Below are 23,820 nucleotides of genomic sequence, written 5' to 3'. Positions count from 1 at the left end.
AAAACTATTAGGCATTTAATTATGATTTCTTTAATTTTAATCCACCTCCTACGTACATAAACATTCATATAAAAAAAAAAAAAAAAAAGAAGGAAGAGAACAAATTGCCAGGTTATTGTAATGTAAAGTAATGTAAAATAAACCTTGAAAGGGGAAAAAATAAATGGGCCACGACTTTACAGTGTCACTGTAAAATAAATAGTAAATATTTTACTGTTAACTAAGCAATGCTGGATAAAAGAAAAGATGAGTAAGACTGAGAGATAAAAAATTAGAAAAGAATGTAAATACCTGGAAGCTTGTTCTATATGATGGGCAGAAAATTAAAATAATGGAGTTTACAAAAGGATATTAGCAATTGCCACTTGTTGGTGACCTAATATTGGACTAGTTACACCACTGGTTAGATACAATGTTTGATTAATACATGTCAAGTTTTAGATCCTTTTCAGTGATTTTTAGCTTTCACAGCTGACGTGCTAAATACATGCCATAAATTATCTGAAATGTCAGCAAGTTCTTAAATGGTTTAAAGTAGTGGATTTACGGCTCAAAGGATTTGGCCCTGTGAAAACAAAATGTATTCCTGAGTTGATGTATTCCTGTGCCTGATTAACAAGGCAAAGACTTCAAACAGAGTGTACCTATATGGTAATAAAAAATGTGTACTTCTTTACCTATATCTAAATATAGAATAAAATTTTATTTTCTCATTCCATTGTTTCCCTTGTTAAACGGGAAGCAATACTATTTATTTAAAGCAAGAAAAAATCCTGATTCCTTTTTAGATTTAAAAAATAAGCAAAATGAGCTCTGCACTGAGAATTTGTATGCTGAGCATGTCAGACGGCAAATCTTTATTACTGAGCTTTTTCCTTGAGTACATAGCTTGCAATTCACTTTGAATATTAAGTGTCAGGCTCAAATGCACTGGTGAGAGATTTGCAGCAGCCAGCAGGTTCCTGTTCCAACCTTAGGAGCCTTTGACCTCTCTCTTCATTGATAAGTGGTCTTATTTCACATGTGTCAGCTTACTGGTGTGAAGCCCCAGATGCTGTGAGTGATGGAGAAGTTACCATTACCTGCAGTTTGTGATATTCGTACTACACTAGGAGAGGTTACAGGTGAAGAAAAAGATGTGTGGAACTGGTCATTCAGAAATATGGAGGCAAACGTGGGGTGCTTACAAATCCAGTTCTTTTTCTGCTTGGATGTAGCACATCTAGAAAGAACTATAATTAAAAAAAACCACCCTTTTTGTTTACAAATTGCAAATCTGGGACAAATGGTTCAGCAGAGATGTATTCTGTGTGCCTAAGCTATACTTTGCATCATTTATATTTGTGCTTTATGGTCTCTTTTCCTCCTATGAACATAAGCATTTGTTTAGCATAGGCAGAAATGTTTTGTAGGGTGTGTTGCTCTTGGGGAAAATCTACTGGGTCCCATGGACTGTGTTTGGGATCTTTACTTTTCCTGGTTCTGGTCATTAATTACAGATGGTATTTATTAACATCTAAAACTCTTAAGCAATGTCAAAATTTTCACTAAAAAGGAGAAAAAATGGGCAAATTTACCATTCTTCTCTCTACATCTGAAATTTCTTTCAAAACTGTATTGCTTATACAGGCATGAGTCATTTCTTCACCTGATGAGATGATGAGAGAACCATTAGTTTAAAAATGCAAAACGTACAAAACCTTTTCTGAAAGTGTAATGTTCTTCCTTTTTAGTCTTTGTCAGTATCAGGGTATTCGGTGTTAAAAGCTCACCATTGGAATTGATAGAAGAAGAACTCTACAGTTAGAGTTGATAACAGTTAAGCCTTTTTCAAATTACCTGGTTATTTCTGCATCTTCTTTGAATGCCTTCTTCACTTGAATTTGTGATAAATGATCTTTTAGTCTAGCGGGCATAGGAGCGTATTACCGCGGTTAAGCGTATGAGTATTCTTACTGATGTTCGTGGAGTTATTCTACCTGCTCAAGAGCTTTGGTAGAACTGTCTCTATTGCAGAAGAGTGAGGAGAAAAGTTCAAAGAGAAGTTCTAAAACTGTTATTTCTTAAGTAGTAGGTATAATGACTGTAAAACTAGAGAAACTCGGTGCCTGGGACTTTGCCACTTCCCTGCACTGGCTGGGAGGTGATTTTCCCAAGGTGATGGGCTCGTGCATTTGTAGCAAACTGTCTTTGCAGCCAAGGTTTTGAAAGATACTTTATTTTTAAGGGACCTTTAAAAAGCTGTTCCAGAACTTACACTAATAAAAGAGTAAATATATAAATAGTGGGTTGACTTGCATTTTGAGTTTTTTGTTTGGTTGAGGTTTTTTTGGAACTGTTTTTGAAAATCCTTTCAAAAAAATAAGTCAATTTTTTATTACTTTTTCAGTATATGTAACTTTTTTCATTAATCTTGAATAATTTCCAAAGTTTATTTTTTGTTCTTCTTTCATACAGAGGTAGTTTTACTTCTGTGTGTTTTATGCATCAGGAATAGATAAACCTGTGACTATATTTTTGGTATAGAAGCCTTACATTATCAAGAGTGCTTTTATGTAGTCAAATAAACATAATTCTCATCATTCTGTTTTTACAGCACCCATCTCTCTCCACTGTCTGTGCACATTATGGCTGGGAAAAAAAAAATCATTGAAAGGATCTTTGAATGTCACTGCCAGTATTAGAGATTTTTTTACCCTTTTTTGAGCTGTGAGTTCTGGAAGTCTGGTATCTGCAATATTATAGTACATTTAATCCGACTGTACTTTGGGCAGTTTGATCGGTGTTATTGCAAGTGAAGATACACATTTTAACATTGTTTGTAGTGTCATGAAATGAGAATAAGAGGTGTTCCAAGAAAACAGTAGAGATAAATGATACTGGGTCACAATAAAATCCCTGGTCATTATTACAGAGAAATATTTTGAGAGCAATTAGTGATGTTTGTAATTACAGTAGTAGTACTCTAATCTGAGAGGTTTGGTAGTCTGGCAAAGTGCTGACAGTTTGATGACGTCTCTCGAAAGCTTGAAAGCACTGAAGGCTTCACTCATCAACTGGGTAAGCACGGAATCAGGATAATTGATGTAAGGCATTTTTGGTGCTTCACGGTATAAAGACGGAAATTGACTAGGGATTCCTTTCCTAACTCTTTAACACTAAATTGAAATAAAGAAGTAAAAACACTAAAAACCACTAAGGCACTAATGAACCTCTGTCATAGGTAGGCTTGGAAAGGAAGGGAATTACATGAAAAGACCACAATTTTTTCAGGTTAAACCCTCTGAAATTGTATTTCTTTTTTGAGAATTTCATTAGTAATTTGTGTGAAACAGAATTGACTTTTGTTCCCGTGCAGAAGGGGGTTGCCTATGGAGGGCAGGCTGTCACCATTTAGCACGACTTGTGTGCAATCTGTAGAAAATGCCAATCATATTCTTAGCATCGCCACCATTTAGGCAGTAAGATATTTTGATTATTAATTTGGGCCTTTAAAAATAGTTTTGAGAGAGGCTGAGGTTGTTGCTAAAGGACTATTTAGTATGTTGTAGAAAACAAATTTTTATTTCTTTATTGAGCAAGTATTAATTATGAAACAGAAAACCAAAATATTGTTAGGAATATAACCAGTGAAGTACATCACAGTGCCTTTTTTTCCCCTCTCTTACTTTCTCTCCCACAGTCCAGTTGATGCCTTTATGTATTTTTGGGACATTAATCTTGATAATGGCAGTGGAATGCTATGTATTTCTGAAAAATGGATCTGAAATGAAACAGTGAAGAAGTCGGTGGTGAGGTACTGATGTCATTTGCTATATCGACCATGTCTACATCCTGATTTCCTACCTTACTGTGATTACATTTCTCCTATCCCAATATTTCTTTCAGTTTCATAATGTGTTTACTGTTATACCTAATACTACAGTTTTTATGCTGAAAATATTTAAACTTCTGCATGGCTTCAGTCACAGGAATAACCATTTTGAATTGAGTGGCTTATCTTAGGTTTTAAAAAGTAAGTATTTATTTAAATGTTCTGGCAATTTCAGTCATCATCTCAGAGTAGGGGGATATACCTCGCAGATGATGCGACCTGGGCCAGTGTTTCACCACTCTCAGCGTAAAAAATTTCTTCCTAATATTTAATCTAAATCTAACCTCTTTTAGTTTAAAACCATTACCCCTTGTCCTATGGCAAGTGGCCCTGCTAAAAGGTTTGTCCCCATCTTTCTTAAAAGCCTCCTTTAGGTACTGGAAGGCTGCAATAAAATCTCCCTAAAGCCTCGTCTTCTCCAGGCTGAACAACCCCAACTCTCTCAGCCTGTCCTCATAGCAGAGGTGTTCTAGTCCTCTGATCATTTTTGTGGCCCTTTTCTGGACCCTCTCCAGCAGGCCCACGTCTTTCCTGTGCTGGGGGCTCCAGAGCTGGACACAGTACTGCAGGTGGGGTCTCACGAGAGCAGAGTGGAGGGGTAGAATCTCCTCCCTCAGCCTGCTGGCCACGCTGCTTTGGATGCAGCCCAGGATGTGGTTGGCTTTCTGGGCTGCAAACACACACTGTCAGCTCATGTCCAGCTTTCCATCCACCAGTACCCCCAAGTCCTTCTCAGCAGGAGTACTTTCAATCTCTTCATCCCCCAGCATACAGAATAGAGTATCAACCAACAAATATAATTCAGAGTGCTAACATTTGGCCTTAATATTTCAAATAAGTTCTTGTGCCAGGAACAGCTATTCAGTTTCAAATGCCATTTGGACAAATCCCAACTCACATTCACCAAGTTCTCAGTATTTGTCCTCCTGTCACAAAGAAAACTTGTGTGATTCCTGCATGCAAAAATATGCTCTCTGTACTCCTTGGATTTCAAATGTACTGGATGCCATTTTAGTTTTGAGACAAAAATTTACTTAGTTTTGACGGACAAACATTGAAACCTCATAGAAAATTATTTTCACAGTACTTTACAGTATTCCTCATTCTACAGTGACCATTTCCAAGATATTATCCTTTGCAGTGAATACTGTATATCCTGTATATGCATTCTTGACTGTACTTTTGGTGTAGTTGGTTGTACTTTTCCCTTCTACACAAACCTTCACTCTTGACGTTACATTAAATATTTTTTTGCTCCTTGAGCTGCTTCTGTATCTACTTCACAGAGCACAGTCTGTGCTTAGTGCTTCATTCTTCCTAAGATTCTTGGCCTTTAGAAAATTGACCCAGGGTTCCTTGCTTCCGTCCTGCTCTTGTCACGCAGACGACGTTCCCTGGCGACACTGGGCCACCTTTCCATCACAGGACTCCCAGCAGCAGCTCTACTAAGAGGAAAAGTGAATCAATGAGAATCTTAACGCAAATCTATTGTGAGCCTGGTGACTGTGATTGCATTGACTGCCAGGTTTAAGCACTGTGGTTTCATAGAATCATAGAATCATAGAATCATAGAATGGCTAGAGTTGGAAAGGACCTTAAAGATCATCTAGTTCCAACCCCCCTGCCATGGGCAGGGACACCTCTCACTAGAGCAGGTTGCTTAAAGCCCCATCCAGCCTGGCCTTGAACACTTCCAGGGATGGGGCATCCACAACTTCCCTGGGCAACCTGTTCCAGTGCCTCACCACCCTCACTGTAAAGAATTTCTTCCTTATATCTAATCTAAATCTCTTCTCTTCCAATTTAAAACCATTGCCCCTTGTCCTGTCACCACTCTTCATGACAAAGAGTCCCTCTTCAGCTCTTCTGTAGGCTCCCTTCAGGTATTGATAGGCTGTTATAAGGTCTCCCCGGAGCCTTCTCTTCTCCAGGCTGAACAACCCCAGCTCTCTCAGTCTGTCTTCATAGGAGAGGTGCTCCATCCCTCTGATCATCCTCGTGGCCCTCCGCTGGACCCGTTCCAACAGGTCCATGTCCTTTCTGTGTTGAGGACTCCAAAGCTGGACACAGTACTCCAGGAGGGGTCTCACGAGCGCAGAGTAGAGGGGCAGAATCACCTCGCGAGACCTGCTGGCCACACTTCTCCTGATGCAGCCCAGGACACGGTTGGCTCTCTGGGCTGCCAGTGCACACTGCCTGCTCATGTTGAGCTTCTCATCCATAAGCACTCCCAAGTCCTTCTCCTCGGGGCTGCTCTCCAGCCATTCTCCACCCAACTTGTATTTGTGCCTGGGGTTGCCACGTCCCAGGTGCAGGACCCTGCACTTGGCTTGGTTGAACTTCATGCAATTTGCACGAGCCCACCTCTCCAGCCTGTCTAGGTCCCTCTGGATGGCATCCCTTCCCTCCAGCGTGTCAACTGCGCCACCGAGCTTGGTGTCATCAGCAAACTTGCTGAGGGTGCACTCTATCCCACTGTCCATGTCACCGACAAAGATGTTAAACAGTACTGGTCCCAGTACCGACCCCTGCGGAACACCACTCGTTACTGGCCGCCACCTGGACATTGAGCCATTGATTGTAACCCTTTGGATGCGGCCATCCAGCCAGTTCCCTATCCACCGAGTGGTCCATCCATCGAATCCATGAGTTTCCAATTTTGAGACCAGGATGTCGTGCGGGACAGTGTCAAATGCTTTGCATAAGTCCAGGTAAATGACGTCAGTCGCTCTGCCCTTGTCTACCAAGTCTGTGGCAGTATTGTAAAAGGCCACCAAATTTGTCAGGCACGATTTGCCCTTGGTGAAGCCATGTTGGCTGTTTCCAATCACTTCTTTATTCTCCATGTGCCTTAGCAAGGATTTCAGGAGGATCTGCTCCATGATCTTGCCAGGCACAGAGGTGAGACTGACCGGCCTGTAGTTTCCCGGGTCTTCTTTGTTTCCTTTTTTGAATATTGGAGTTATGTTCCCTTTTTTCCAGTCAGTGGGAACTTCACCAGACTGCCACGATTTCTCAAATATGATGGAGAGGGGCTTAGCAACTTCGTCCGCCAGTTCTCTCAGGACCCGTGGATGGATTTCATCAGGTCCCATGGACTTATGCACCTTCAGGTTCTTTAAGAGGTCTCGAACCTCGTCTTCTTGTACTGTGGGTGCTTCTTCATTCCCAGAGCCCCTGTTCTTGCCCTCCGTGACTTGGGCAGTGTGGTTAGGGCCCTTGCCAGTGAAGACTGAGGCAAAGAAGTCATTCAGTAGCTCAGCCTTATCCACATCCTGGGTGACCAGGTCTCCCGTTTCCTTCCGGAGGGGACCCACAGCTTCCCTCGTCTTATTTTTATCCCTGATATATCTATAGAAGTTCTTCTTGTTATTTTTCACATCCCTGGCTAGATTTAGTTCTGCCTGGGCTTTCGCTTGCCTGATCAGGTTTCTGGTGACTCGGACAGCTTCTCTGTATTCTTCCCAGTCTACCTTTCCCTGCTTCCACCCTCTATAGGCCTCCTTTTTGGTCCTGAGTTTGTCCAGCAGTTCCTTGTTCATCCACGCCGGCCTACTGGCTATTTTGCCCGATTTCTTCTTTTTTGGGATGCACCTCTCCTGAGCTTGGAGGAGGCAATCCTTAAAGACCACCCAGCTTTTTTGGGCCCCTCTCCCTTCCAGTTCTTTTTCCCACGCTACCTTACCAATCAGATCTCTCAGGAGATCAAAGTCTGCTCTTAAATGTTTAACTTAAAAAGTTAAAAAGTTAACTTAAAAACTTAAAAAGTTTCAAATGGAGACATCCTGGGGTCTGAGAAGGGCCCTGAGAAGGGAGCCAGGAGCTGAGGCCAAGCTCTGCCCTCCTTCATGGGGTGCAGCCCTGCTGGGTCTAAACGTGAGGGGCAGAGGCAAGTATTGGAAGCAGGATCTGTCCATTGACAGCCCCAAGACCCAAGTGGGGTGGTCAACCAGGCCCAGGACCTGTCTGAGGAGTCCAGTCAGGAGCAGCAGTTCATTGGGACAGAGAGAGGACAGAGACACAATGACAATATGGATCTAAAGTCCACTCAGGAGACAGGACTGAAAGACAGACTGGAGAGAAGATGCACCATAGGTCTGCGTGGTCAACCCAGGAGGCAGGTTGCCTACAAGCCGTGTCTGAGGTCCAGCCAGGTCTGGAGATGGGTAACCCCAGGGTTCAGGCCAGCAGCCAGAGACCGAGAAATACTATTTTTTTTCCATTGTGATAAGAAATCCTGTTCTGCGAAATATCCATTAGAATGATCACATTCACAAAAAAAAAAAGGCAATAACAAGGTGATGCTCAATACTTATGATTAAATTTAATGGTAAAAAGAGCGCAGCTAGAAATGCTCAGTGAATGGTTTCAGTCTACCTCTTCTAAGGCTAATAGATGGGGTGAGTTTCTCTATCTGCATCGAGTATGCTGGAATAAATATCAAATATAGTTTATCGTATTCCAGTTGCATTTCTTTTTTTCTCCTTCCCTCTTTTTTTAACCTGATGTTCTAAGGATTTCCTTTTAGTGCCTACGAACATCTCCTTTTGACAGACAGTGCAAATTAAAAGATATGGCTGGGCAAAGGAAACTGGAACCCAAATATGCCCCCTGGGTTTTCATTTACAGTTAGAAGCTACAGACACAATTACTGCTGACAGAAATTCAGAAGCCAGTGGCAGAGTGCATGTGGCAGTAGACTCATGCCAGGCAGTAATTGGGAAGATTATTTTTAATCAGAGCATATCCTACAGCCCAAACATTAGAAATCTCTTGTAAGGCTGACAGGAAATTAAACTGAGACCAAACAAAAAAGCCTCAAAATAGAAGTAATATGGTTAGAAGTCTAATGATGGCAAAACTCACTGCTTGTTGTATTTGGCTGTTATCTAAAGGGAATGACTTTTAACTTACAGCAACAGATATCATTGTTTAATTGCATTTTTAGAACAGAATTAAAATAAAAAGTATCAGATTAGATCGATTTATATGTAGGCTTTTGATAAAGGTGTGAAGCAGAATGTGTTAAATCAGGCTTAGTAATTGTGTATATATATCAGTAATAGTTTTTGTTACTGCTTTAGGGTGGTTTTTTTGTAAATTATTTACTTAATATAATACTTAAGGGACCTACTTGTATGGAAAAATACTGTAATGTCTGGGATACTCTTGGAATGCCCAGGTATGGTGACTATTTATGAAGCCGGAATAGCCTGGGGCTGTCTTTCTCAATGTCCCTGCGGCTTGACCTCTGCTTGATGGGCTGCCCGAGCTGCCTGCCTTGGGGAGGAGAGAATGGGGCGTTCTAAGGACTTGGCTACGCACCTGAAAGTTGGAAGGATACAGTTTCTAAAATTAATGATAGGGAACATTATGCCAAACAGAAAGTCTGCTAGGATTCAGTTGTCAGATACGAGTCTTTCAGAAAAGGAAAATTAATCTACTATAACCTCAGTGAGGTAGAATTTTAATCACTATGAAGTCTAAAAAGTGAGAGTTTGCATTTGAAAAATCACAGTGACTTCAAATTGTGAAAGACAAGTGCCCCTGATGGAGAAAACCTGACAGACTTAATTATTCAATTCAATTTTGTTGACCATGACTAAGTTTCACTGTGGCCTTACAAGATGGTCCTAAATCAAGACATCATTTTTGAAAATGTAGGCTAATTACTTAAAAAATACTTCTCAGAGATTTGTAAGGATCTCAATACCATTAATTTACCTTGTGCTGTACTTGGAGATATCTTTGATCTCACACAAAGAAACACTATCTGGAAACATGCAGTAGTTTTAATGTAGAGTTTATGTGTATATGTGGCCTTCCTAGGTGAGCTGCCGTTTCTATAGTATCTTTACATGTACATAGTTAATTTTATTTCATAAAGAAAAAGAAACTCGTATCTTCAGCTCAGAAATTTATTAATGGGGGGGATTGGTGGTAAGATACTTGCAATCGCTGGTAGGAGCTTCAGTTGTGAGGTTGGATCTTACTTTAATAGGTGATGGTGATGGTCCCTGCTCTAAGGAGACCAAAGTGCAAGTATGTTTTCTGTTGCTGATCGTCCCTTTTTCAGATTCTGAAGTTGTTGGGTTTTTTTGTTATGGGCGATAATTGCAATATTACCTGACGTGAATGTAGAACTTGTACCTTCTCGGTACTGGTTCTTGCTGTTGTTATTTATCCCCAGCTGCAATAGAGATAGCCGCTACTGATTTTTCAATTTACTGATATATTTTTTGTTTGTTTGTTTAAAATGAAATCACATATAAGGAATAGCATATTTTGTGAAAACCCATTTGATATATTTAGTGTTTGGAATTTTACTGAAGTGGATAAAAAGTATATTAAATTTATCTACCGAATGTTTTTGTAATACATAGACCTAGGTGTGTATTTTCTTTGAAGACTCAAAATATGTACAGTGTTCTTATTTTCAAGAGTAATTGTGTCAGAGTGTATGTACTACCATTTACACATGGAAATGAAAAATGCAGATAGGGAGAATCTGTTATGAAATACATGGCTGAGCTTACTGTAACTTCTAAAATTCAATGAATAATTCAGTAAAATATTACATGTCACCAGCTGCTCATCAGTAAGAAAAAGTGGCATGGAATAGACTGTTACCCTGTTCTAATTCTCAGCTATGTGCATGTATAATATATTTTGGATGGCCCCTTTTGTTTATGTATTTTATGAGCATTTTTCTTTTGCCAAATTGCTTGAAGTTTTCAGTTGAAAAATGCACAAAAAGTAAATCACAGTTGTGTGTTCCTGTTGAAACAGAAACCTATACTGGGGAAAATTTTGAACTATGCCAAAGTTACTGCATGTCTGTTTTAGTAGATAAGTTCATAATACAAACAGGATTTAGGTTTCAAATAAATTGCAAACTCCCTGGAAATCATTGAATGATTGATAAATAAATAATAAAATCTTTGTTGTTATTTGTGACTCAATAAGCAGATTTTGCTGTTCAGCTTTGTACTACAATGAAAATGCAATTATGACCCAATAATGTACACGGCCCTTATTGTGAAAGCCCAAATAATGCATTAACAATTTTATTTGTTGTTACAACATTTTGAATCTTAAAGCCTTCCATGGGTGCAGGGCACAACTATGATCTCCTTTGAATCTCGCATTTACAGTAAAAATGTATTTTTCTTTTCTTAGGAAACTACACAGAAGCCCCATGCAAGTGGTACCTATTGTTTTCATGACCGGAGCCTTCTTTCTGTAAGTGCACTGATATTTTTGTTTGTTTGTTTGTTTATTTTATTGTCCTCGGAATTTGACTGAAATCTCTGTTGTGCTGTCATAATGAATAAGGAAGTACTTTGGACTTCACAACTTGCCATGTTTGTGCTGGATCGCAAGACTAATAGACCATGAACAGAAGATCCGATACCTTTTAGTCTTCAGTGAACAACAACTTGCTAGTGGCATGATTAGAGAATAATCTTCCGTTTCTGGCCGTAGGTTGAAATGCTTTTTTCTTGTATTTCCCTTGTACACGTTAGGGTTATGTCACCGTTGCATTTATTTTATCTTTGGCTGATTCCATCAGAAAGAAATGACTTTGTACACAGGATAGTCACAGACAGATTTTTCCCCTAGAACAGCTATGGATAATTCATCGTGCTTTCTTTTTTAAATGCACCCATAATGTCAGAATAGGCAATATCATGAATTAAGCTCCAAAGTTGTGAAAAAGTATTTGTGCTGTTTCCTTTTTCGCTTTTGTCCTTCCTGTGAAGACACTTTCACATCTAGACTACTTGTTGCTTTTTCATACTTGGAATTTAGTTTTCTTGTAAAGTTTTTAGTTTTAACACTTAGAACCAATATGATTAAGCACTTTTTAATCAGGATATAACTTCCTATACTTATGATAATAAATACAGAAGTATCAGAAAAAACTAAACTAAATATATGATTCTTGCAGGTGTGTATCTTATACTTTTCAAGCAATTTTTAATGCTTCTCTGCTTAAAATATCCTGCAATGCTCTAACATTTTGTATTGGGTGATAAGCATGGCTTGTTCTCTATTGGGCTGACTGAATGTATTTATGTTTTTATACATTTATAATTATACTTTTCTTTTTTCTATGTGTAGAAAGTAAAGAAGTTGCAGGTGTATTGACAAAATAATGGCCTAGGTTCACTTTTTTGTTCGAATGTATTAATATTAGGAGTTGAGTTCTGCCCCGACACACAAGGTTTGGTGTCACTGAAAAAATTAGATGTACAGTCCTTGTTAGAAATCAAAAGAGTTTTATATTTATTCTCCTACACTGAACACATTCTTAATGTCTTTGAAAAAAGATTTCATTATTTCAAAAAGGCTGCCTGGCTTACAGGATTAAAAAAAAAAAAGCAGCCTGTTCACGTTGAGGACAGATTTAAATCAATTCTGTAGTACTCAGCATGCTTGTTGCTTTTAGCTTTTGCTCTGTCACAAACAGTATTCTCTATCACAGAATAACCTTACAGCTCTTAGCAGAATTTCCTGCAATTGACAGCTTTTGTTAGCAAAATTCTGGTAAAAATTGCAAGAATGAGGTTGGGGTTTCTAACCCATGGGAGACAGTGGTCCTGGAGATAATTACTGGCATGTTTTTAGGAAGCTGACATTAATTTGACTGTGAATATAGCACTTCACTATCTATAAGTGTAGTTGAAGGAAAAGATACTCATCTTCCTTCAACCAGCTAAACCAAAGGTTTGGGATATATGACAAGAAAGAAGAAAATACTCATTTGGAATTTGGGGGAGGTTTAACGCTGCCAAATCTCAATGCTCATAATTGGTTTTATTATTTTCCCTTGTGATCATAACCTAACCAGCACAATGAATATCAATCAACTTCTAGGGCTAAGAGGTCATTTTTTTACCACGCTGAGAGTGAAGTCCAGGATGTTGCCTGGTAACAGTCGATGTAGATGAGTTGGCTCTTAAGTACACCATATGGCTGGGCGTTGTGCCCTATTCACCCGTGACACGGTGTACACATGTAGTACATTACTGATTATAAAATGGTTTGTCCCATTCCCTTATTTAGAAGAAACGTTTAAAAATAGCAATACCAATCCAACACAGCCGTGGTAAGATTATGGAACTGTATGTAATGAAACAAATTTCTGTCACAAGTGTTGAAACCCTCGGGTAATAATCACAATAGATTTTGCGTTCACTGTGCTTCTGCTGAATTTAAGTATAATTTCTAGCTGTGGTTGCTTTACAATATTTTTCTATTTCACTTTGATAGATAAATATGTTAAGGTAAGTATAGTTTTAACAGTTTAATTACAGAGAAATCCTGGACTTTAAGATTTAATTTTGTAATGTAGTTGGTTGATTCTACCAGATAGCCTATGGATTTATTTGGCATTTGACCTTTTATTAATTGCGCAATAATGTCTACAGTACTCAACCAAAGCTGCAGCGCGTTGATCAGACCAGTAAACAAAGCAATAAAAGACAGTTCCAGAAAACAACAGCTAAAAATAAACACAACAGGCAAAGGAGAGAATTGTTCCAAATATACAATGGGAAACCAAGCACAAAGAGGAGTGACTGGCAAGAAGTTTGTAGCAGAACTGGATGTAGAATCTAGATGAGTGGAGTCCTCACTCGTTCCCTAAACGGGAGCGTTTTTCCTGTTCCATTGTCACGAGTTGGAATTCGTTTGGGTGGGAATAGTGCAGAGAGCAGCCTTAGGCAATAGCCCGGGCGGTGATCTCCATGCTCTGGCCGTCATCTGCTGGTTTCAATTGAAAGACAAGTGGGATTGGTCTTGTGTGTAATGACAGCGATCTGCACGAGTGAAATGGAAGACCATTGACTGGTATCCCAGTTCAGAAAGCTGGACACTTAGTGGTTATGTTGCATTTCTCTACCTTATTTGGAAGGATGAATTACCGTGCTTAGTCCGCACCTACACAACTCCCTTGCCTAGAGCTATAATTCTTTGGCAAAGCAGCCGTTTCTCTTTGGCATTCCACCTAAGTTCTCTGAAAACCATTCAGAAAAAAAAAAGTAGAAGAAAGCTGTTATCTTTGCCATGTTCTGCGGAAAGTTTTTACAGTTGCTTTTTGAGAGTAAAAGTCTCTGTACTTGCCCATTTTAGTGGTTTTTCTTAATCTTCAGGTTGTATATAGCTGTTCCATAGCTTGATAAACATACTCTCAGTGTTTCATTACTAACACATTTCCTTGGCTAGAAAATTTTAAGGTAATGGAGAAAGGATAAGACTGTGGTGCTGCTCCATGTTCATTTGATAGTTTCACTTGATAGTTAATCTTTGGAAGATCTGCCGTGATTACTTGCGTTTTAAACCCTGGTAGATGTAACTGCAAGTACCCAAATATGCTGTCCCTCTCAAAACGGTCTCATTTTCACCTATTCTACAGTGATGTCGGTGCCACAAAACTAGTTGCTGTGTTGTAAAGCCTATAAAGCCATTGAAAGAGAGGCATTTAAAAGCCTTTTCCTTAATTTTAGAGCTGTGTTTTCCTTAGAATTGTAAACATGTTGAAATAAGTAACAGAAAAATAGCTATTATCACATTGAAAATACTTTATTATTGGGGATTATGGGTCCTTTTTTCCCCCTCATCAAACACATCTTTCAAAATTTTAAATACAATAAATCTGTTTTCCAAAACAACATAGCATGCCACAGAGGAAACTGAGTTTAGTATGATCTAGGGATTTCTACCTGAGAGGAATGAACAAAATGATTGTGAAAGAGAGCTATTATAAAATCTCATAATTCTCTTAGTAATAAACCAGTATTATAACCTTCTTCTAATAAATGTACAAGGAAAAAAGATTTTAATGATTGCATTCTTATTTATTCATCTCTCTGTATTCTAATGTAGTCTGAATGATAGTATTAGTCTAGAGAGCTGAATATTTTTAAAATTGCAGCACTTTGAATTCCTGATATCTGTGAATTACAATAAAAAAGGGTTGAAGAATGGTAGTTAGATAACGTAAATGAAGCAGTAAGTTCTGTTCCGTTACTTCATCTGAGCTTGGATGGGGAACTGTTTAGTTGTTAGTATCTCCTCCATTGTCGTATTATTCATTGTTGTTTTGTGATATCTTCAAATATCTTCAACAGTTATTGTAGGAATTCATTAAGGACCAGAAGCAGCGAGGCATTTACACGCTCCTAATGATAAGCGGGAGAATACTCTCATGGATGGTTTTTCTTCCGAAAAAGCTTAGCTAAGGTAGCTAAGCCTGACCCGTGTTTGAATTTTTTTCTAGTGCTGGTGCAAGGTAATTCAGTTTTAGGTGGTTGATTTGTAATATTACTTTCCCATTAGTTAGACACATGTTTAGTTAGGTATGATCTTTAACTCTTTCCTGCATAGGGAACGAAATATATTACCTTTGTTTAGTTTAGGGGTTTTTTTAATTTGTGTGTTCCAAGGTTTACCTTGTTTCATTTCCCACGGGGGAAGAAAATGTTGTTTCTGTTTTGTTTGGTGTCATGTGTTTGAAGTTTATATCAGTAAAATCTCTAATGATCTTAGACAAAAAGAGCAGTATGTGGTAGCAGGTTTGCATGAATCACTGTTAAACCACTGCTATAATTTCTGATTACTTAAATTGTAAAAGGGCAGGAGTTTGTTTGTACAATGTGCTTAATCACTGCTGCAGATAATTATGTATGTTTGTGTTTATTTAGACATCTGAAGAATTTAGAAGTTACTCTCTCAAAGCACGTTAAAGAGCATGAGGCTTACTGAAATTCAATAGGTCATATTTTTTGAAAAGAAGAGACAGACTCCTAGCACACGTGGTTTGTTGGAAATACTGCCCAAGGTGATTGTGAACTGTAGCTACTGCGTTGGGAAATTATTCGCTCTTGGTTGTATACAAATGTACGTGTAAAGAAATATCTAAAAATTACTTCTTTTCTTCTTCCTCTCTTTAAAGAATGCATCAGTATTTCTTTCTGATGGATTCCTCTGTGAACTTTCTAAATCCTCCATCTTTGTAAGTGGTATTTTGAGTCTACCAAGTAAAAGCTATAGGGGTTGAATATGGATTAACTTTAGGATCTGAATTTACTGTCCGTAGCAGCCTGTTTTCTGACACTGCTGAGATATTTCCTTCATCAACATTATATTGCGGACACTTTGTTATTCAGATATTATGAACGTTTTCACGTGCATGTAAACACTCAGCTTAGAATTCTTCCATTGGCATCTGTGTGCACTCTGGATATTCTCCAGATTACAGCATTAAGATGTTTTTGATCAAGTTCATTTCCATTGCGTTGTGGCATTTAAGAGATATCAAGTCCCAAAATTCCTGTGAGATTAGTATGTGTCATTATCTCTTTATTACAGAAGGAGAAACCAGAAAATTGAGCAGCCTGACTGATGTGCCAGGAGAGGGAGTACAGCAGAGCTAGGATTTGAATTCGTATTTCTCAAATCCCAAATCATTGCCTCCGTTACTGGGCCATCTTTCCTCCTGCTCTTCCTCTAATCCAATACCTTTTATTGTTAATGATTTTTACATTTAACAAGTGAAAAAGAACTTAGAATTTCATGCTCTCTCCTGTCTCATAAAAAATTGAAAATTTTTCTCAAGAAAGTCATGCATTTATTAGTAAAGTCCTATCATCATGGCTCAAAGCTAATTGAAATTTAACAGTTCTCATGATGATCTGGGTCATGTCAAGGGTGTTAGCATTCTTTAACAAAGATATATGCTTGATCCTTTTTTTCTTTGAAGAGCGTACATACTTCTATAACTTTTTCTGATAACGCTAATTATATCAAGTGAAGGTACAGTCATTACAAGCGCTTGCATAGTTGGGTATAGCAAATGTTGTTAACTGGAGCGATGATATTCCGGGCTTTGGGGTGCCCAGCCTTCCTGGAGGATTCCTGTCTGCGTTGCTGCATTACTGCTGCCATGTGGTTTGGCTGTTTCAGCAGCACACAACTCATACTCAGCTACCGTCAGCTGTGTTTCAGACTTGGATGTATCTTTATACTAACAAAGCCAAGAAGCCCGTTTACCTCTCTCTGGTGGGTTGACCCTGGCTGGCAGGTCAGCCCCCACCCACCAACTTGCTCGCTGCCCCCAGTGCGATGGAGAAGAGAATCAAAGGGTAAAAGTGAGGAAGAAAACCCTTTTGGGTTGAGGTAACACAGTTCAATAAGTGAAGCAAAGCTGTGTGTGCAAGGAAAGCAAAATAAGGAATTCATTTGCTATTTCCCATTGGCAGGCAGGTGTTTCACCATTTCCAGGAAGGCAGGGCTTTGTCACCTGTATCTTGGGAAAACAAATGCCATAACCGTGCTTCTTCCCTGCTTCTTCTTCCTTTCCATGAGCTTTTATTGCTGAGAACATCATATGGTCTGGAATATCCCTTTGGTTATTTCAAACCAGCTGTCCTGACAGTGTCCCCTCCAAGCTTCCTGTGCACCCCCAGCCCACTGGCTGGGGAGGCAGAGTGAGGAAAAAGAAGGGGGGGGGGCGGCGGAGAGAAGGTAAAAAGAAGCCCTTGATGCTGTGCAAACACAGCAATAGTCTGACAATAGCAATAGCACTGGGTGTTATCAACACTGTTTTAGTCACAAACCCAAAACGCAGCAACATATGGGCTGCTATGGAGAAAATTAACTCTATCACAGCCAGACCCAATAGACTATAAAATGCTGCTTTTCTTCTTCACTGTGAAGTTGCTGCTTCCTTCATCTGAATCCCAGAGGAACAAAGTTTTATGAGCACATCTGGAAAAGAGAGAAAATGGTGCAATAGAAACACTGAAGAAGTGGTGGTTTTGTTTGTTTGCGGGTTTGGGTTTTGTGGTTTTTTATCTTGAGGGATATTTTGCACAGCTAAATGACCCAGTTAAAAAAAAATAATATATTGGATCTACACTGAGAAAAGATTGATCTGAAATCCTTCACAAATTGTGTTTTTATCAAGAGCAAGTTGTTGTGTGCTATTGATTTTTAGATCTGCACAGTCTACAAGTAATAAAAGTTGCAGAGCCAAAATAATTTGAGGTGGTTTTCTGTCTTTTGTATAAGCCAGGTTATGATATTGAAGTACAAATCAATTGTTTTGCCACTCAAGATTCCTTGAAACCCGAAAGAAAATTTCAGCATGAATTATGGTTTCCAAATGTTTGTATTTTCTGGTTCTAAGTCTTACCCTACAGAAAATAGGGCCTGTTTTGGCTGACAAGCTTTTCTGCAACTTGGTCACTAGCAGTAGAACAGATTGCTCTAAAGAAAAGCATGGCTACAGGAGGCAGAATCGTCATAGATGACTCCTAACAGCAAAAATGTGAAGTATAATTATGCAAAAATCATTTGAAAATAGCAACATCTACACAGGATTAGATCTGAAGGTACAAGGATAATGACAAAGTGATGGGACAAAGCAGTCCCATCTATTTGTGGCTGGTCTGTATTCTCATACCTGCACTGCTGCACACTTTCAGAGAAGATCACTTTTACTATATATATAGTTTATATATATATTTTTCAAATATTTATATATATTTATATATTTTTATATTCTATATATAGTTATATATTATTATTATATTATTTATATATTCAGGTATTTATATATTATATATATTTATATTCAGATGATAAGATCTGAATGTATCAGAGCAGAAGCAGTTTCATTGGGGTGGCTTTGTCATTCAAGGCAAAAACTTTGAATACATGAATTGTGGGGCTTCAAATAATATTCATCTGGAATTTTTTTATTCTAGCTCTTAGCTACTGATGAACTCGGTAATAAAACAAACTAAAACAGATACTGCAGCAGTAATTTTATGGCATATCAATGCGTTTTCTTATTACTGACTCAGGAATGTTATTTTAGGAATACGGTTAGGAGGATATAGATTTACAACCTACAGGTGTGCTTAAAACAATATACTCCATGTTTATTTAATAGAATGTGGGGGAAAAAATTGTCCTTTTATACTTGATGCTTAACTACCATGGAAAAGTTCCATTTGCATAACTTGATGAATATCATTACAGCTAGGGTTTTATTGTGTACAAAAGGGAAAGAGCAGTAAAATTCTTAAGAGAGTACTTGTAAAGCAGCTCTAAAGTTCACTTGTTAAAATGCTAAGAAGAGTTTGTACCATCTGATGTGTGGTTCAATGAAATATAATGATTATTTGTAGTTTTAGGGATATTTGTATCATGTTCTGGTTGTCCCTAAAAGCCGCTTCAATGTAATACGATACAACTCTTTCATGATTCATATTCTTAAAGAAAGTGGCCCATATTTAAATTGGCTTCAGTTGTGTCCACAGTGTGTCCACCCAATGGCAGTAAATTAATCCCTTGGGACCACTGGCCACAAATGAAGGCCCTTGTAAACAGCCCCCTAACTCATGCTCCTCCGTGGTACCAAGGACTGCCCCATAGTTTCTTGGGAGACCTTTATTATTGTTCAAAGTGGTCTGAAAAAGTGAGGCAATCACCACACATACTGTGGTCTCCACCCAGTGGGGAGGTTTCAGTAACAGTCTGCTCCAGGAACAGGCTCGTTCCTCTCTCCCTTCCTTCTGTTCCATCCCACTTCTCCTCTTCATAGGATGTTTCTCCTGCTTCCCTCAGGTCTGGGAATTAAATCCTACATGGATTCATGCTTTATTCCAGGTAGAGATATTGTCCCTTATGTACTTTCTGGGCTCAATGTTGAAGGAAGAGAGGAGAGAAAAACAGCAAATCCCTAAGCCTGATTCCATGGACTAATGTTCTCTTCAGTGAGGTCAGGAAGGTTCTCCTACAAAGATCCATTCTTTATGGGAGGATAAACTGCTTGAACTGAAGTGTCAGGGGAAGACCTGGAAAAAGGTTGAACTGGAAAGCAAACCCCATTTGCTGGTAACACAGTTATTCAAGAGAAATCACACAGAATTGCAGAAGATTTGGCGGTATTGGGTTAGCGGCAGATGAAGTATTTGCTGATAAAAGGGCATGTAGTGCAGATAGCAAATATAGGTTGTACTGAGAAAATAGGAGTTGGGTTCATTGTAAAGATAAGGTCAGTGGGAAAATGCAGCCAGAACCAGAAGAGAGCAGTAAGCTTACACAGACTTTGGTAGCAGAGCCTAGAGATTAGGGTCTCCCTCTCATCATGGAGAGGAGAAGCGATGGAGAAATTTTAAGCACACATCTAGTGAACCAGGAAGCTAAAGTGTAATGAAGGCAGATCTACTAGTATTTCACTGGTATGAATAAACGGTGAATTTTTACAATGAAAGGGGTTTACAGGCAGAAGTCCATGGGACTCTATGCTATTCAGTGTGCAAAAGGGACAAAATAATGACATAAATTTCTGTTAAGACATTTATTCAGAACAGACAAATCTAAGACTGACTGGGAAAGTGTGGAAAGCTGAAGGATTAGGTGACAGAATAAAATTTGCTTTCAGAATTTCATAATAGATGGAAATCTGTTCTTGAGGAGGGAGTGCGTGACTAGCATTGCTCAAAAGCCTTTCTTGGAAACATCAGATGAAGTTCTCAGAAGCATTAGTTCAGTGCTTGACAGCTGTTAAAAAAGGCAAATTGAATATTTAGCAATTTTCAGGAAAGTCTTTTGGTACAGAAAACATAGGACTGTCTCTGCTGGAGGTTGCACAGGTCTTACATGTGTTCACTGTAAGCGGTTCTGGGTACCCTCTGTCTTAAAAAGGTGTAGTCCAGGGTAAGGAGAAAGGAATGACCAGAGGTACGGAATAGCTTCTGTACAGGGAAGACACTAAATACATGCTAGATCTCTTTCACTTGGAAAAGAGTTGACAGATGAGTGAGATGGGAGAAAAGTGATAGATTGAAATTATTATTTATATTGATTTGAATATTGATATTATAATGATATGACTCATAAAGCAAAGATTATGAACTCAATAAAATGATCAAGCAGTGACTCATGAAAAGAATGTTTTTTTCATGCTATATAGTGCTATTCTACAAAGTTTTGCCACTTGATACTTTAGATGCAATTTCCACTGTTTTCAATGCACTGTTTGCTTGTTAGTCCTGATTCCACCTCCAATTGTCTGGAAGCATTGGGCTGTCCTGGGGGTCGTGCTGAGATTTCTCTAACACACATTCTGTAGAACCGTTTAGCAACTGTTTCATAGAAGACAGCTGTCCGGAAGGCTGATTCAAGCAGAGCTGGAAAGCATTAGTTCATTATTTAGATATTTTTAGGCCAATAATGATAGAAACTTTTAAAACTGTACTGCAGGCTTTGAAGTTTTCCTGTAGCACTGCAAAGATAGCTCAAACTGTAACGTAACGTGAGATTTCTTTTTCTGTCTTGCATGAATGTGCACCGTATTTTTCACATTTTATCTGAAAATACAGGTTGTGATAGTCAAAGCTTTTTACTTTAAATATCAACCTTACATCTCTGGTTAGCTAAACAGCTTCTAAAAATAACAGCTTTCCTCTCCTTACGCCTGTTGGCCCAGGATCTGACCTGGCCTGTTTGTAAAATGAAGGTATGGTCAGATTTATAGATTCAGAAATCTCTTAACTGGAATGAATAGTCTTTTTGTCTTCAGATTGCTGAATCCTTGGAGGAATTTGTCTTAATTATTCATAAATTCCAGTCTGTGTATGTGGTACACTGACGTGAATGATTTTAGTGAAATCAGAGGTTATTTACATGAGGGCACACATTAACGGGCTCGGTGCTCTCTGGGGACTGGTGGCTTGACAAAGCTTTACTAAAATCTTACTTTGTGCCTCTCTGGAAGTGATTTCTTTAAATTACTTTCATTCTCCTTAAACACATATGAAAAGCTACATGAGGATATTTGTACTGTTTCTCTTGAGAAATCCTAAACATTTCTCTGCAAGTGTTAATGGATGCTTAGAATATTTTTCACGTGTGTACCCTCCTCTGAAGATGGAGGATGCTCTCTCAAGGCTGCCTGCCTAAAACGAGATAAGCATGGAAAGTCTCAACCTAAAATTTGTGTGTTTTTGAAACTTGCAAACACATGCAAACTGTCTAGGAAAGAACAAACAACTTTCAGTGTTAATAGCAGCTGTGTGTTAGGAAACCAAAAAGGGATTATGGCATCTTTCGGTAAGATTTCTGAAGTACCTAACACTAGGTAGTAGCTACATTTTCATATTTAAGAAAAAGATTGGTTTCAATATTGGGAGCGATGTATGCCTGTTATTAACACCTCAGAAAATGTTAGAATCCTTCTAAGTTTTTATTGATTTAAGAAATGTCTCTGGATTCTGTGTGTATTTTCCAAATACATGCCACAAAGGATTAGAGAATGCCAGAGTGCTAGCGTTGGGTTGGGTTGGGTTGGTTTTCCAGCAAACATTTAGGAAACTAAATTGCTGGACTTAGCTGGTATTTGAATATATCCTTAAATGAAGTGTTACTGTTCGTATTATATCTTCAGCACTGAGATGTTCTCCATCGTTTTATTTTATTCAAAAGGAGTATCTGTAAGAGATAAGAAAACAAATGAAATTTAGTAGGAACAACTGAGTTTATGTCTACTATAATGCTTTTGATCTAGTGTGGGGAAAAAAAAACCCAAATCATTAAAAGCAGCTTCAGTAGTATCACAAATAGTAAATAAGAGTAAAATTCAAAAAGAGAAAACATAACCTTACAGACGTTTCCCCAGCATGCGTGAGTGTGTGATTGGCATATCTACAATGAATTATTTGTTGTTTCTGGTAGCCCGGAGTCCCTCTTGAAAGGGAGAACAAGACATAAGGACTTCTGCTATGAGAAAATTTCTGTTCCTTTTGTGGAACTGGGGGCTGTCTCTAGCACCCCGAGCTGCCGGGTAAGAGACGCTCCGAAGGGGGCTGCGTTCGCACAGGGCGAAGCCTGGGAGGTGGGAAATGTGTTGGGCTGCAGCTCTGTGTTCTGGACAAAGCACTGCGGGTGAGAAAAAGAGAAGAGTAACCTGTATGAATAAGTTTGTATAGGGGCGTTTTTCAGGCAGGTGAATTCCCAAGAATTCTAAACACTTCAAAATCTATTTTCCTCTCCTTGCAGCAGTTTATTTAGCAGACTGATACAATCAAAATGCATTTTAACACAATATCTGTGTAGCTGAGTACTTAGTGATTAAAGGGGTATTCATAAAAGGTAAATGTTGAAGGTGTTTCCTCTTCCTCCTCTCCTTTCAAATCACCTGGGACTATTTTTACGTGTTTCCTGACATGCTTCAGCACCTTGCTCTTTCTTCATTGATCTGCAATACCACATTACATCCAAATTTTCTACAACACAGTGCTATCTCCATGCATTAGATACTTTGTTCTCTTTCTCGCCCCTGAACAGGCTTTTTCCCGGCATTTCTTAATTTCTGGATTTCTTTAACAGACAGTGGATGAGCTATTTAAAACCTTCAACTCTCCAGTGCTCCCATCTCTTTTCACCCTGCGTCCCAACCCCTCTGCACCATATCTCGTGTGCTAACTTGCAGGGTCTGTGCCGTCACAGCAGGCCTGTCTTCCTCGACACTGCACCGTTACTTTAGTCAGAAATATCTCAGGCTACACAGAGTAACTCCTTCTTACTGCTGTCTCTCTCTATATATATTTATATTTATAAAAGTTTATACAGTACAAAGACAGACATGAAACAAACTAGGCACCAGCCACCTGGCCATTAGAACAGTTACAGCTGGTGTTAAACCAAGTAAAACCAAAGCTCCCAGCCTCTGCAGGCAAGCTCCTCCCGAGGCAGCCTGCCAAGCCTCAGTCCTGAGGCCTTGCAAACTCAGTGCAAGGACTGTGGCCTGTTCACTAGCAATGGCTGTAGTGCCTTCTCTGAGTGACAGGACTATACCTTGTGTATCTAAATTCAGGTGCGTCTTTGAGTTTTTAATGATTTGTTGGTTGTTGGGGGTTTTTTGTTTTGCT

General features: G+C 38.9%; 1 protein-coding gene across 1 annotated transcript in view; it reads left to right on the top strand.

The window, feature by feature from the left end:
- Window positions 1-23,820, top strand: part of RBFOX1 (RNA binding fox-1 homolog 1) — a 1,256,716-nt gene that overhangs the window by 512,035 nt on the left and 720,861 nt on the right. The window contains exon 4 of the mRNA XM_074158514.1: window positions 11,054-11,116. Within this exon, the coding sequence (XP_074014615.1) occupies window positions 11,054-11,116 (63 nt within the window). The remainder of the gene's footprint in view (window positions 1-11,053; window positions 11,117-23,820) is intronic.

The sequence above is a fragment of the Numenius arquata genome, chromosome 14 (genome assembly GCF_964106895.1).
Source record: "Numenius arquata chromosome 14, bNumArq3.hap1.1, whole genome shotgun sequence".
NCBI classification, from domain to species: domain Eukaryota; kingdom Metazoa; phylum Chordata; class Aves; order Charadriiformes; family Scolopacidae; genus Numenius; species Numenius arquata.
The sequence above is the reverse complement of the archived record's forward strand: the minus strand, read 5'-3'. Positions and strand labels throughout refer to the sequence as shown.